Source organism: Hemiscyllium ocellatum, chromosome 3, assembly GCF_020745735.1.
Source record: "Hemiscyllium ocellatum isolate sHemOce1 chromosome 3, sHemOce1.pat.X.cur, whole genome shotgun sequence".
NCBI classification, from domain to species: Eukaryota; Metazoa; Chordata; class Chondrichthyes; order Orectolobiformes; family Hemiscylliidae; genus Hemiscyllium; species Hemiscyllium ocellatum.
The window spans coordinates 127,152,977-127,169,454 of record NC_083403.1 but is presented as its reverse complement, the minus strand read 5'-3'; the positions used below and the strand labels follow the sequence as shown (position 1 = coordinate 127,169,454).

Here is a 16,478-nt window from a genome sequence, read left to right as displayed (position 1 = left end):
TATTTGTTGGGAAGGGTGATGAAAGAAATAATAGAGGGAGAAAGTAAATCTTGTGCCAACTAGTAATTAAATTAAAACAAACAGAGCTTCTTTAAACATAGAAAGACAAGTGGAAAAGATGATACAAGGAATCTAAAGAGAATTTAGACAGGTTAAATAAGTGGGCAGAAATTTGGCAGGTGGAATATAATATGCATTTTGGTCAGACAAATAGAAGGTCTGTGTTATCTATATTGGGAAAGACTGCAGAAAATTGTTCTACAGAGACTTTGAGGTCTGTGTGCTTGAATCACAAAAAAGCTAGCATCTAAGTTCTGTGATAATAGGGAAGGTAAATGGTGTGTTGGCCTCTATTTCATAGGGAATGGAGTGTAAAATAGGGATGTTTTGCTAGTAAAAGGCATAAATCAGACCACAGCTGGAATATAGTGGACAGTTTGGGTCCTGTTATCTAAGGAGAGCTCTGCTGGCATTAAAGACTGTCCAGGTTGATCACCTAGATTGATTCTGGGTATGGAGGAATTTTCTGTTGAGAAACTGTTGGATAGGTTGGGCTTGTACTCATTGGAGCTCAATACAGTGAGAGAAGACATATTTAAAATATGTATGATTCTTCGGGCGTACAAAGGATAGATGCAGAGAGGTTGTTTCTACTTATAGGAAAAGTGAGGAGCAGAGGCAAAGTCTCAGAATAAAGGCTCACAAAGTTAAGCCAGATCAATAGGAATTTCTTTTGGCGGATCATGAATATATGAAATTATTTCCTGCGGAGATTTGGATACTGGTATATTCAAAGTTGAGCTGAATAGCTAATCATTAAGGGAATTAATTGCTATGAGGTTAAGACAGGAAAATGGAGTTGAGGGTTATCAGGTCAACCATGATCTCATTGAATATGGAGTGAACTTTGGGCTGAATGGCCTACTTCTTCTCTTGCATCTTGTGGTCTTATTTGAACCACGAGACTAAAGAAATTTATAAAAATGAAATAAAAGCTGTCCATCAAGCTAATAAAATCTGAAACTTTGTCATAAAACAGAAATGAATTCCAGATTATGTCCTATTCCCCCTGATAATTCGCATTGAGTAGGAGAGATGCCCTGTGGAGATTGAACTTTCTTGAGGCAACAAGGATGACTGAGGCATGCATAACCTATGGCACTTGATGGCTGGCTGGAGGCAGTATTTTGTCTCTGCCCAGTGAAATAGAACAAGCAAGTTGAAGATTTACAAAGAGGAAATTTGCCCTGTGGACAGTTAAGTGAATTTAAAAATCTCAAAGGTTGGAAATCAGTAACGATAGCATTCCTGTAATTAATAAAATAGTGTAGTATTAGTGACTTTTGAGAAGGTTTGTAGGTCAGGTTGAGGTTCTGGATGTAAGTTTGTTCGCTGAGCTGGAAGGTTCGATTTCAGACGTTTCGTAACCATACTAGTTAACATCATCAGTGAGCCTCCAGTGAAGCACTGGTAGTAAGGCCCATTATTTGTGTTTAGGTTTCCTTGGGCTGGTGATGTCATTTCCTGTTCTTTTTCTTGGGGGGTAGTAAATGGGATCCAAGTCTATGTGTGTGTTGATAGATTTCCAGTTGGTGTGCCATGTTTCTAGGAATTCTCATGCATTTCTCTGTTTGGCTTGTGCTAGGTTGGATGTGTTGTCCCAGTCAAAGTTGTGTCCTTCATCATCAGTGTGTAAAGGTACTAGTGAGAGTGGATCATGTATTTTTGTGGCTAGTTGATGTTCGTGTATCGTGTGGCTAGTTTTCTGCCTGTTTGTCCAATGTTGTGTTTGTTACAGTTCTTGCAAGTTATTTTGTGAATTACATTAATTTTGCTTGTTGTCCGTATAGGGTCTTTCAAGTTCATTAGCTGCTGTTTTAGTGTGTTGGTGGGTTTACCATGATGCCAAGAGGTCTGAGTAGTCTGTCAGTCATTTAAGAGATGTAGTATCTATGCGATGAAGAGGATACTTTCTAATGAAACTGACTAGAATATATTTTACCTAGTTCTTGGGATTGATACCTGATCTATTGTGAGATTAGATAGTCACATATTCAGCAATTTCCTCATTCCTGGATGAAGACTCTGTATCCTATCAGAGGAATGAAATATAACTTTCTTTAACAGAATATAATTGTTGTTCTTACAGCAGTATTTTCTTCACATTTTTGATTGTCATGCTGTTTAAAATCAGAGCAGGTAGCCATATTGAGAAAAGTTCTGATGGAGTGATCTGACCCGATAAGCATTTCACTTGTGTTATTTATTGTTTGTGTTCCCTTAGTTTGTGTGCTTTAAGGGTATTTTAGAATACATGCTGGAGATAAAGACAGCTGGCTAGCATGTTTCTATGAAATGGTGTTACTTGGTGCGAATTGTATAAGTATGTTGACTGTAATTGATTTAAAACAAACTAATATTATTAGTGGAAGGAAAACTATGTTACAGTCTGAATGGCTTTTGAAGCATAGCCATAATTGTAGTGGAAAGTGGAGTAAGCTAGATTAGTCAGATGGTCTACTGCTGATATAATAGTAGCAAAAGTTGCGTTTATTCCTCAAGTGAGGAATGTATTCTATACATTGGATACCTGTATTCCTCATTCCTAATCTGTGGTTGTAGCTGGCAACCATGCTCTCATGAGAAGAGGGGAGATGTCAGCTTGCTTTCAATGGATGAAAGTCTGGAATTGCTCTGGTTTCCTGATTAAAAGGAGCCAGCAGGCCTAGAGCACCGGTCTAAGCTGAAGTCCAGAAACTTTCTGTTACAATGGACATTTTCATTACAATTGAGTATAGAGCCAGCAGCTGAAGGGAAAGTGAGCAGGTCAAAGCAAGTCAACAAGATTTTAAAAGGTTGCCATCAACAAGAAGGGCTGTGCTACCCTAAACAGTTTTCAAAAAAAATCTTGAAATGCAATTATATGACCATATAATTGCTTATTTGTTTGCAGACTGAGAATTAGAATAGACTTATAGTTCCTAAGCGTCCATTTCAAATGTGGTGATGAGCTGAATCTTGAATAAATCTCTTGCTTAATTTGAATTTTTGTTCTAGTGTCAACAAAATTCCAGAACATTTCATTTGCTGAATGATATCATGAAGTAATGCACTTCTCAATATTTGCTAAAACTTTGCAATCTTACCTGAATCCAAGTATCATGCAAGAGTATACGTTTTGTAGTATATTGATGTATAACATAACATATATAACTTGAGAGAAATTGGATATCGAACTTTCAAATAAACAGTGACTTTATTGTAGAAAATGTAAAAATTGAAGAGTCAACATTTTCACATGAACTGTGATATATTTAAGTAGAAGGATACTCCATAGCTTTAGTCACTGCCTCCTTCCCATCATTGAGAGTTTTCAAATAAGAAAGGGCACAGTACTGTTTAGTTCATTTACAAAGATTGATAATCCAGAGACTTGTGCTAATGATCTGAAGACATATGTTCAAATACAATGGTAGTAGCAGGGGCATTTAAACTCAGTTAATTACATCTGTAATGATGAGCTAGTATCAGTAATGACGATTGTCAGACTATTGGATTGTCATTGAAAATCCATCTGGTTTACTACTATTCATTCGCAAACAAAATGTGTCATCCTTGCCTCTTCTGATCTACTTGTGATTCTAGATCTGTGGAAATGTGATAATCTCTTAATTGACTTTTAAAATTGCTTAGCAAGTTGATCAAGTCTTCAACAAGACACTCGACTCAGTTTAATTAGGGAAGGTCAACAGTTGCCTAGCAATGCCCCATCTCATGATTGAATCAAAAAAGTTGTAAGACAGATGATGAAAATGTGATCTTATCTATCTATTTTAAGCTTTTGGAATTGAGATTTTTAGAAAATAATTCCACAACTCTTCATGAAAGTTTTTTTCCTTACCATCCTAATTCAAAGAATGCGCAATAGATTCATTTAAATGGCTTTGCTTTCCTTTTAAAATTCCTGCCTATTATATCATTTTGTGTCAGTGTGCAGAGCAAATCTGTATGTTTCTAACCGTTGATTGACATAAAAGCTGTGTTATAACAAGATTGTTTATCTTACTGTCTTTTTTTTTACAGAAAGTTTAGATTGTATTTAACATCAAGCGTGGAGCAATTTTCTGATACTTTCAGAGCGGTAGTAGTGGACAGATATGGAAATGAAGAAGAATATCCTGTGCAATGGAAGAACTTCTTTATTGGCCATGTGATTGGTAAGTGTTAAATGTTCAATGTATGCCATATAATACTTGTGTTGTAGGCTGTAGCACTGCTACATTGAAAGTATAAACCTAGACAAAATTCACGTTCAATAATATGAAAGGGATTATTCAAAATACTATATGTTAATCCACTTTGTACTTGAAGCAGAATGAATTAATCAGAAATTTTGAAACTTGGACTTTAAATGGGAATCCAGTGATTCAGTTTAATTACCATGGTTACTAGGCTGCTGTACTTGCATGAGATTTTTATATCAATAAATCCTGTGTTGTCTGAATTCCAGTAGATATCATGCTCTGAAATTAATAAGTCATGTGCATCAAAGGACATTGTCTGAACTTGTTGGTGATCTGATTTGATATACTTACTATGTAAATACTTATGTGAAATTTGAGAGTATAAAGTGAAAGATGAAAGGGAACTACTGAGAAAATCAATAATCTGTCCCAAAAGCTTAACATATTAAGATATTTATTGAACTGCTTTAAGGAGTTAATAACTAGTTTTTTGACACGTAGTTGTGGATAAGTTATACTCTGACCCCACGCACTCTTTGCGACAAAGATGTCTACTTCGGCAGCATCACTTACTTCTGATGAAAAGAAAGTAAACTTTTTAAAAGAAAGAAGAAAATTACATGAGGCATAGCTAAATTGTAAATGGTTTATATTGGTAAATTGAATTCCATGTGACTAAGTGCGAAGCCTTCCTGTTTGATTCTAAGAAAGATAAATCAGAGCAGTTTCCAAATGCCAATGGAAAAGCAATGAGGTTTGGAGATCCAAACTTAAAAATGACTTCATACTAGTGAACATGCTCAACTCCTTTTAGAAAGTGAAAGGCCTTTATCTCAAGAGTGGAGTAGTGTATATAGATGGAAGTTATGGTAGTTCAAAATTCTGGTTAGACCTGATTTAGGAGTACAATGTTCTACTCTGGACAGCATATCTCAGGAAAGAGGAATGTGTCGTAATTATAAAAGAATATGAGTGTCAAATTACCAGGGTAGGTTGGATTGACTAGACTTGTATTCGCTTTGATATCACCATTTGAGGGATAACATAATTTGAGATTTTTAATAGGATCAAAAGGGTGATAGTGAGAAATTATTTCACCTGCAGAAACCTGGAAATAAGCAGCATACAAGCAAATGAATTAGGAGTTGGATTCGACCATTTAGTCCTTTTTAAACTGCTCTACCTTTTAGTAAGATCTGATTGTGGCCTCCTATAAACATTTGAATATGCATACGAACAGATTCAAGAACACCATCTTCCCTATTATCAGACTTTTGAATGGATCTCTCAAATCTTAGTGTGATCTTTCTCTTTGCACCTTCTCTGCTGTAATACTGTATTCTGCAATCTGTTCTGCTACCTGATGCTCTTTGTATAGTACGATCTGCCTGAAACTTTGGATATAGAACTGGCTGGAAGGTAGAAGACAGTGGGTGGTGGCAGGGAGTTGTTTTTCAGACCAGTGGTGTGCCACAGGGATCAGTGCTGGGTCCACTGCTTTTTGTCATTTATGTAAGTGATTTGGATGTGAACATAGGAAGTATAGTTAGTAAGTTTGCATATGACACCAACGTCGAAGGTGTAGTGGACAACGAAGAAGTTTACCTCCGAGTACAACGGGATCTTGATCAGGTGGGCTGAGGAGTAGCAGATGGAGTGGTTTCTTTTTAGGTAAATGCAAGTTGCTGCATTTTGGAAAGGTACATCAGGGCAGGACTTAATAGTAAGGTCCTGGGGAATGTTGCTTGTCCAAGAGACCTTGGAGTGCAAGTTCATAGTTCCTTGAGAGTAGAGTCTCAGGTAGATAGGATGGTGAAGAAGGCATTTGGTATGCTTTCCTTTATTATCAGAGCATTGAGTATAAGAGTTGGAAGGTCATATTATGGTTGTGCTCGACATCGGTTAGGCCACTTTTGGAATATTGCATGCAATTCCAGTTTCCCTCCTATATGAAAAATGATGGTAACCTTGAAAGCATTCAGAAAAGATTTACAAGGATTTGGCCAGGGTTGGAAGGTTTGAGCTATAGGGAGAGGCTGATTAGGTTGGGGCTGTTTTCCCTGGAGGATCAGGGGCTGGGGGGTGACCTTATAGAAGTTTATCAAATCATGAGAAGCATGATTCCCTGGCGTGGGGGAGTCCAGAACTAGAGGGAATAGGTTTAGGGTGAGAGGAGAAAGATTTAAAAAGGACCTAAGGGGCAACATTTTCACGCAAAGGTTGGTGTGTGTATGGGATGAGCTGCCAGAGGAAGTGGTGGAGGCTGGTACAATTAGAACATTTAAAAGGCATCTGGTTAGATACTTGAATAGTAACAGTATAGAGGGATATGGGCCGGGTGCTGGCAAATCAGACTAGGTTAATTTAGGATAACTGGTTGGCATGGACAAGTTGGACCAAAGGGTCCATTTCTGTGTTGTGCAACTCTGTGACTGTATGACTCCACTCCTGTCTTAAATGCGTCATCCCTTATTTTAAATTGTGTCCGTAATCCTAGTTTTTCCCAAATAGGGCAATATCTTCTCAGCATTCACTCTGTTGAGTACCCTTGGGTCTTGAATAATATCGCTTCTTGATTTTCTAAACTCCAGTGGATTCAGTTTCATCTTACCAAACCTTTACCTATCATAGGTATTAGTTGAGTAAACCTTCTCTGAGCTCCCTATCATGCAGCGAATTCTTCCTTAATTCAGAAGACCAAATATGTACTCTGTATTCCACTCACTTTGCAATAAACAGCAATATTCCGTTTATCATGTTTTGTGATTCATGTTACAAGACACCCGGAGTCCTTTTGAATAGGGGAGTTGCATTCACCACTTTCCACTCTGAAGAACAAAAGCAGCAGATATATTGGAATATCACCATCTATAGTTCACCTCCAAGTTATAAACTGTGCTGAAATGGAAGTATTTCTTCACTGTCACTGGGTCAAAATTCTAACATCACTGTGGGTGTCCCTACACTAGAACTGCAGTGGGTCCAGAAGGCAGCTCACCACCATCTTCTCTATGGCAATTAGGGTTGGACAATAAATGCTGATGTAGCCAGCAACACCCTCATCCATGAATAAATACATAAATAAAAAAAATCAGTTTCTACATCTGATTTCTTGATACCTTGCTTTCTTTCATATCTGCAATATTGTATGCATATCACTTCCACAACTGTAACACTTATGTCATGTTGGACACTGTTTTATTCAGAAACTGCAAGTCATGCAGACTATTGCAACTTAAGACCTTGCACATGTTGGCTTCATATTCCCATTGTTTTTGAAACCTCAGCATAGATCCCTGCAGGACTCCACTAGTCACATCCTGCCAATCAGAAAAAGGTCCATTTATGCATACTGATTTCTGTCACCCAGTCAGTCTTCTAATTTTTCTCGTGGATGTAGATAACTTTGGCTGGCCTACATTTACTCTCCATCTTTAAATGCCCTCGATGGTGGGGTCTTGCCTTCTTGAATTGTTGCTGCCAATTTGATGTAGATACACCTACAATGCTGCTGGTGAGGAATTTTCAGGATTTTAACCCAGTGACAATGAAGGAACAGTGATGTATTTCCTAGTCAGATGGTGATTGCTTTGGCGATGAACTTGCAAGAGGTGGTGTTCCTGTGCATTGCTGTCCTTGTCCTTCTAGATGGCAGTGGTTGTGGGATTTGAAGGTTCTGACTAAAGAGCTCCAGTGAAGTTTTCTAGCGCATCTTGTAGACGGAACACACTACTGCTGTGCATTGTTGCTGGAGGGACTAATTCTGCACAATAACCACTTGTCTAATACCTTCTACAAACATCAGTACAGTATGTCTGTTGGCTCCCTTTTATCCACAGGGTGAGTTCTCACTTCAGAGATCACCAGTAATATTTTTAGTACTTGATTTCCCTTTTCACAAGATCAGACTGTCAGAATTCTGGAGCACCCTTCCTAATGGCAATGTGGATCTCCCTACCCATAATGGGTGGCAATTGTTCAAATAGATAAGTCACCGCTATTTGTCAAGGGCAACTAGGGATAACCAGTAACTGCTCTGCTAACCAGCAATGCCCACATCCCATGAATGAATTTTAAAGAAAATACTTGGGTGTCCAGTAGTAACAGCCTCCTCCTCCTCCTCCTCCTCCTCCTCCTCCTCAACCACCTCCACCTCCACCTCCACCTCCCACCCATCCTTTCTGGAATACAAGAGTTATGCTTGCTGCTTTCCAGTTTGATAGGTCTTGTCCAGAATCTAGCAAATTTTGGAAGATTTAAGACCAATGCATTTACTTCCTCATTAATACCTTTAAGATTCTAGGATGAAGGTCATTAGAACCTGGGGTCTTGATGGCCTACAGCTCTGTCAGTTTGCTCAGGTTTCAGCTTCAACTCCCGCTCTGTGGTTGGAGTACAAAAATCAAGGCTGACACTCCAGCAGTAAGTTTTGCATTGTCAGAGCTGCTTTCTTTTTATGAAACATTAAACTAATGTTGCATCTGTCTGTTCAGTTTGATGTAAAGTATCATATTATTTTAGTAGTGTTCTGGTCAATGTTTTTCCCTTAACCAACATCACAATCAGATTATCAGGTCATGATCACAATGCTATTGGAAGGTTGCTGTTTGTAAAGTGTGCTGTGTTACCCAACCCAACATAATGACTGCACTTTAAAGTTACTTAATTGTTGCTTAGAGAGGTCTGATAGTTATAAAAACATGCAAGTGCAAAGCTTTCTGCCTGTCAGTTTCTCTTCCTCTCTAACTCCATTGGGTTCCTGTACCTGCGGTGTGCTCCTTTCTTTAGCAATATTGTCTCCCCACTAAAGTCTCATTTCTTCCTTCAGCTTCTGTACTTTTGCATCCCTCTACCTGAATTCTAGGCCTCCTTAGCATATTCTCATGGCTTTTTTTGCTCCTTCTAGTTGTCTTCCTTTATTTCATTCTTTTCGCATCCTATCCTGACCCAGTCCACTTTCAATTAACTGCCCTGGTAAGAGCTTTAAGTGCGTTATAACCTATTGACAGGGAAGAATTGCAGATTTGTTTGCAAATGTTTGACCCTGTGTGAGGAGAAGCATGCTTTTCCCTCCTTCATTTGATTCTGACATTTAGACCAGTAAAACATATTTAAGGATAGGTGCATATCCGAGGCCCCAGTAAAGAAGTATATAATATAAGAAGAATGCTCGGTACACACCATTTCTTGCATTGCACCACCGTTCAACAACTTGTGCCGAATGGCTTCCTACCTAGGTGTTGGAGCCTGAGAGCATTACTGTACATTTTAACTTGCTAGTTGTCACTTTACCGTTGATACCTAAAATTATTTCTGTGTCATTCTTCAAAGTCAGGGCTTTGACCAGCCGGACTTTTGAAACTCATGAAAATTTAGGCTTTTAAAACTTGGTTTTATTTGACAACGTGAAGGATGTAAGGGAGCAAATTAGGAAATGCTTTGATTTTAATTTGATATGCCAAGAGGGAAGAAATTAGAAGTTAGATGGGCAACATATTATAGCAATATTCTTATTGATGGGGAAAATAAGATTAATATTAATAATATTGCAGTGTTTGAACTCTGTTTCTTTAATGTTGAAATATAGTATTATCAAAAAACATTGTTTTTATTTCAGATTTCCGCCATTTGCAGTATCTTGCTTTTACTTAGAACATCAAGTTGCACAAGCAGAGCAAATAGCATTATTACTGTAATAATATTTTCAACCAGACAGTACCAGAATAGAGTTGGAATTAATAAAATCTGGGAATAATATTTGCTTTTGAATATTCAGTTTCTACATAATTGAAGTTTCATGTTATGCATGTGTTAAGACGGACCCGCGGGGTCCCGTCTTTACGTGTTCTTTTGGAAGGAGAGACCCACACTGGCAACTTTAGTTTGGCGCAGACTGCCGTTTATTCACAGAGTCTTAACTGGGAAACGATACAACGAATTATCAAGCATGCATTCGTTGGAGAAGGCGTTCTGCCCCCTCGTTCGGACTTGGCACAGTTATACTTCGTGCTGCCTGGAGTCCCCGGTTAGATTTTCCTTGTCCACCTTCCTCATTGGCCCGTTCATCTGCGCGCGATGGGATCCGTCTTCCCATTGGCCGCATCAAGGTGCCTGTCCTGCTCCCGCTGTGCTTGACAATGGTACAGACGTCCTGGGGTCAGCGGTTCCGATCCCGTAATCAATAGTTCATTGTTTAGAGAATCAACTCTCATTACTATGTGTCTGACAGGCTAGTCGTTTTCTGAGATTTAATCAATAGTTTCAGTAAGTAAATTAACAGGTACTTTTATCAACTATGAGTTCCGATAGAGCAATTCACACTGTCTGACAGTTACAGGTTCCTTTATCAATTATGAGTTTCGATGGAACAATTGACACTGGCTGGCAGTTACAGGTTCCATGATTTAATTAACAAAATGTATATCAATTGCGAGCTCTAGACAGGTAGTCATGCAGTTGCCAGCTTCAGCCCGCATGGCTGTTATTAACCGTTTCAGGGCTGGAACTAGAAGTGTCTGTTGTAGTAATAGTATTACCCTCCCTAGCCCTACATTAAACACCCTAGTAGTGTAATCACCCCAACATATGACTCAAACAGAACTTGATATGGAGATGGAGACTTTAACTTTCCAGCAGAAAGTTGTATTTTTATTTAAATTTATGACCGTATCCATCCAGAAATGTCAAGTTAGTATAAGTACTATTTTGCATTTGCAGCATTTTTATGCATAATGTTTGCCCGTGTGCATCGAGCACAATATTTCTGCAGTAAGCAAACATTGGGAATTGTTGCCAGAATCTCTGAAAGCTCCATTTTGCAGTTCATAATACTGAAAATCTAATAATTATTTACTAATTACGCACCAGCCGTACAGTGCAGAGATCAAACCAGAGACTTTCTATTTACGATTCATCAACACTACTGTTATCAACTGGGACATTGCAGGAGCTGTTTCATTAATATTCATAAGTAAGAACTCAAAATTACAGGCTGAAACAATGTTGCAGTAAAAGCTATGATGGCTAAGAAGTCTAATTATACGAAATTTGCTTTTTTAAATAAAAGGTGAGCCAGGTTCAAAAGTCCGGGCCGTTATTGATAATGAGGATTTTGCTGCCAGAATTGTTACCGATGAAGGAGAATATAATGTAGAGGTATTCTTGACTTTCGTTACTTTCTTAAGTTGCTATGTCTTGAAATCCTGAAGTCTATAGAATTTTTTTGTGTGCTAAACTACTGTAATATTCTGAAGGAGAATTTGGCTTAAAATGTTCTCACTTGAGGTCAAAGATATTAGAATTTTAATCATATGTGACTTGTATAAATTTACAACATAGATGGAGGTCATTTAACCCAGTTTTATTTTTATGAACTAGCACATTACAGAAAGGATGCACAAGACCAAAATGTGTACAATTCTGTGGATTGAGCAGTGTTTTGGACAAGATTACCATTGCTTCTTTACTCTCATACTCTGTACTACTGTTAACCTATTTAATGGCTGTTCAACCCTGAGCTCAGTTATAAATCTCACACCATGCATCGCCAAAGTTACAACTCCATAATCTTACCTGTCTCTCTCCTCACTGAAATTTGATTAGTATTCTTGTCACGCTCAGCTTGACTGTTCAGTTGTCGTCCTTCCTGGCTACCTATCCTCTCTCTACAAACTCTTACTTCCGAAATGCAACTACTTCTTATTACCATGTTCTTGCTGACTTAAATTAAAACTTGATTTTTGTAATATAATGTTTAAACTTTGTCTCCAGACCCTTACACAATTTTGGTATGAATTCTAAATCTTTGATTTCTCTTCTGTGGATCTGTCTTCTGATTTTGCCTATTTTATGATCCTGTTCTCTTCACTCCACAATTTCTGGCTGGCATTTCACTCCATATAAAATATATCTAATGTCTTTTCCTCTTTTTGATTTTATATTCCCTGTTATTCTCTCTTCCTTTTGAAAACCTCCAAAAATGTCCATTCTTCAGCTGGATTTACAATGACCCCTCTGTGTCTCAATGTTTGTAAACATCATTTGAGATTTAAAAGTTATATGCTTTGCATTATCTCAAGACATCTTGAAATACTTCTAAGAATGGTTGCTGTTGTGATCATGGAAATACGCTGTTTTAGAGCAGGCTCCTTTATGGTAAAATTGGTCAAAGTAAATTGTCATAACTTAATTAGATTTTTACTCACTTAATTTGTGTTGACAACTTTCATTCCTGTTTCTAGCCCCTTTGGAGGTTTATTGACTCTGAGCCTGTGGAAAAATTGTTGGCGTACAAATCTGAAGATGTTCGGGAAATTGGACGTTTAAAGTCATCAAATGTTTGTGGTTACATAAAGTTGAATGACTCTGAACTTTCACCAGAGGAACTTGATGAGGATGATTTTGATACAGATGCTTCTACAAGTAGGTATATTTGAGGAAGTAATCAGATTGATGGTTTCCTATTACATGGTCTGATTATTAGCCAATTTACCTTCTGTTAGCATAGTTGCAATGTCGGTTTATTGACTTGATACTTCTTAAAATATTACCAACCATGCAAGTTGTTTGAAAAAGTACTTTTCTCATTAGCACTGGGTGCATGTGTCTTCCTACTTTGCAATTTCCATGAATTATTCATACAATAGCTTCTTAGTTTCTCCTGAAACCCATTCTCAGTGACTTACAGTGTAATACCTCTCGTGCAATAAAATCACAGAGGCTAATGTTGCCTTTTGTGGAACATAGTACAACTGAATGAAGGGAGTGCTCTTGAACAATAATGACTACTATGGTGAAGTTAAAAATCCTTGGGATATGTAGATTATTATGGTTTCTTGTACTCAATAAAAGTTTTCACATAAACTATGCTCTTATTTAATACAAGTACATTTTGTGAAGGAAAGTTCAATGTTGAGTCTTCAACTGAAAACTTAGTATTAGAATTTGATTCTTTTGAAGCCAATAATTTCTGCTGATGATCTATTGTTTGACTTATTTGCATTAAAATATTGTTGATAATGTTGTGCAGTAACATTTTGTTTCAGTTCTGGTACTACTTTCCTTTCCCTTTTGTTTTATGAAGGTGCAGGGAATCTGGACTTGTGTCTTTGCTGTCAAAAGGATAGACAGGTGAACTACCCCCACAGTCTCCATCAATGCCCACTTTGGCTCCTAATAATTACTGCCTAGGCAGGACGTCGCTAATGAATACTAGAAACAGGCAAGATAGATGAATAAATTATTTTGTTAAAGATGCCTTAAGCCATTTGAATACCCATTCAACACTATTTATATTACATTGGAAAGGTGCTTTATCAGTCTGTGAATATAGAGAAGCATTTTGTGTAAAAGTAGGAAGAGTGGACTTTAAAAGTTAAGAAAGCAATGTGAAATAATTGGATGTATTTACTTCATTCATTCTTTGCATTGAAGATTCAAAGATGAGTTGGACATGACCTAGACAATATTTAAGGCTCTGAGCACTCATCCTGGTGAAAAGCTTTTCCTTTTCTCAAAATCCACGCTGTGTAAAGTGTTTACATTTCATTTGTCTCAGTGGAAAGGTTCTACAAAACTCTTTAGAATCTGTTTCAGTTGACATAGTCATTTAAGGGCTGAATCAGACGAATAGATTCAAAATGAAAATAGTCACACTTCTGAGTCGTGGAAAGCAGATTTCAAGTAAGATGATAAGAACGTTTTTGAACTTTCTGCTGCCTTATCTCTATTCATTAAGGCCTACCCCACTGGAGAATTGAGCAAGTGGTCTCTGGTATTGGACCCTAAAATACCTTTTCTTATGGGATCTAATGCAAAATAGTTCACTGCTTTGATTTTTGGCAGGTAGCTGTTAAAGTTGGTTTTCAACTGAAACTGAGTATCTTATTTTGGCCCTGCTGCCTCATTCTGAGGGCTTCTGGAAGAGAGGGAGTATGACACTAAATGGAGGATTGTGGTCTGTACTGGTCCTGAAAAGAATACTTAAGAAGAAGTTTCTGTCCTGACTTTTTCATTTGAAATGTTTGAAGTGCTACAATGTCAATGTTTTCTTTTCTCTTGGTTCTTCCTAAAGAAAGGTGTATTTTTAAATTTTGTTTTTATACAGAGGATGCTTTTGAACACTGAAATGTCCTGTCTCTTGTTCTGAAATGATGAAAGGTCAAAAACCTGAAACATTAATTGTCTCTCTCTCAATAGATGCTACCTGACCAGCTGAGTATTCCAATATTTTGATTTTATTTTGACCTTTACCACAAGCTTTGGACTTTTTTTTTTGTTTATAGGATGCCTCTAATAGTGTGGCAGTTGGGGTTAGCAATTTAAGTTTTTCAGTCATCATTTTGCTCATGTGAAGCAGATTTCTCTTGTTTACCTCTTCAATGGTTTCTTCTTTAGAAGGAAACTTCGTTCTGTCCGAAGAGAAATAGAATTGATCTTGACAGGCTGTTAGAAGAATGTTATTCATGTTTTGTTTTCTGTGAGCTTCCACTTGCACTTACCCCCTTTTCAATTAAATGTGTATTTTGTTACTCTTTTAAGTTTCATATAATAGCATAGTGTAGAAAGATGCCATTTGACTAAATCTGTAATGACTGTTTTGATGAACAGTCCAGATAGTCCACATTCTCTATGCTCTCCTTTCCTTGCAATTATTTTCAAGTATTATTACAAATTCCTTTTTAAAAGTATTATTGAGTCCATGTACACCACCCTGCCAAGCAGTTCATTATCAACTCTGGCCACTTATTGCATAAACGTTTTCTGCTTTCTTTGGTTCTTTGGCCAGTCATAATTCTTTGCCATTTGGTTGTAAAACCTTTAACTACTTGAACGATTCCTCTTTATTTACTATTTGAAAACCCATCATGATTTTCACACTGACAGCAAATCTTTTGTGATCTTCTCTGCCAGAAAGAGAACAACCCCACTTAGAGTCATAGAGATGTACAGCATGGAAACAGACCCTTCGGTCCAAACCATCCATGCCGACCAGATATCCTAACCCAATCTAGTCCCACCTGCCAGCACCTGCCCCATATCCCTCCAAACCTTCCTATTCATATACCCATTCAAATGCCTCTAAAAGGTTGCAATTGTACCAGCCTCCACCACATCCTCTGGCAGCTCATTCCATACACGTACCACCCTCTGCGTGAAAACGTTGTCCCTTAGGTCTCTTTTATATCTTTCTCCTCTCACCCTAAACCTATGCCCTCTAGTTCTGGACTCCCTGACCCCAGGGAAAAGACTTTGCCTATTTATCCTATCCATGCCTCTCATAATTTTGTAAATTCTATAAAGTCACCCCTCAGCCTCTGATGTTCCAGGAAAAACAGTCCCAGCCTGTTCAGCCTTTCTCTGTAGCTCAGATCCTCCAACCCTGGCAACATCCTTGTAAATCTTTTCTGAACTCTTTCAAGTTTCACAACATCTTTCCGATAGGAAGGAGATCAGAACTGCGTGCAATATTCCAACAGTGGTCTAACCAATGTCCTGTACAGCCGCAACATGACCTCCCAATTTCTGTACTCAATACTCTGATCAATAAAAGAAAGCATACTAAACCCCTTCTTCACTATCCTATCTACTTGCAACTCCACTTTCAAGGAGCTATGAACCTGCACTCCAAGGTCTCTTTGTTCAGCAGCACTCCCTAGGACCTTACCATTAAGTGTATAAGTCCTGCTAAGATTTGATTTCCCAAACTGCAGCACCTCGCATTTATCTGAATTAAATTCTATCTGCCGCTTCTCAGCCCATTTGCCTATCTGGTCCAGATCCTGTTGTAATCTGAGGTAACCCTCTTCGCTGTCCACTACACCTCCAATTTTGGTGTCATCTGCAAACTTACTAACTGTACCTCCTAATGCTCGCATCCAAATCATTTATGTAAATGACAAAAAGTAGAGGACCCAGCACTGATCCTTGTGGCACTCCACTGGTCGCAAGCCTCCAGTCTGAAAAGCAACCCTCCACCACCACCCTCTGTTTTCTACCTTTGAGCCAGTTCTGTACCCAAATGGCTAGTTCTCCCTGTATTCCATGAGATCTAACTTTGCTAATCAGTCTCCGATGGGGGACCTTGTCGAACGCCTTACTGAAGTCCATATAGATCACATCTACTGCTCTGCCCTCATCAATCTTCTTTGTTACTTCTTCAAAAAACTCAATCAAGTTTGTGAGACATGATTTCCCACGAACAAAGCCATGTTGATTATCCCGAATCAGTCCTTG

The 16,478-nt window shown here is 38.1% G+C and overlaps 1 protein-coding gene across 2 annotated transcripts in view; it reads left to right on the top strand.

Moving 5' to 3' along the window:
• The window catches only part of adam17b (ADAM metallopeptidase domain 17b), a 75,129-nt gene that overhangs the window by 12,596 nt on the left and 46,055 nt on the right, over nucleotides 1-16,478 (top strand). For both annotated transcript variants that reach the window (XM_060853356.1, XM_060853347.1), the window contains exons 3-5: nucleotides 4,084-4,217; nucleotides 11,311-11,399; nucleotides 12,485-12,665. In XM_060853356.1, the coding sequence (XP_060709339.1) occupies nucleotides 4,084-4,217; nucleotides 11,311-11,399; nucleotides 12,485-12,665 (404 nt within the window). The remainder of the gene's footprint in view (nucleotides 1-4,083; nucleotides 4,218-11,310; nucleotides 11,400-12,484; nucleotides 12,666-16,478) is intronic.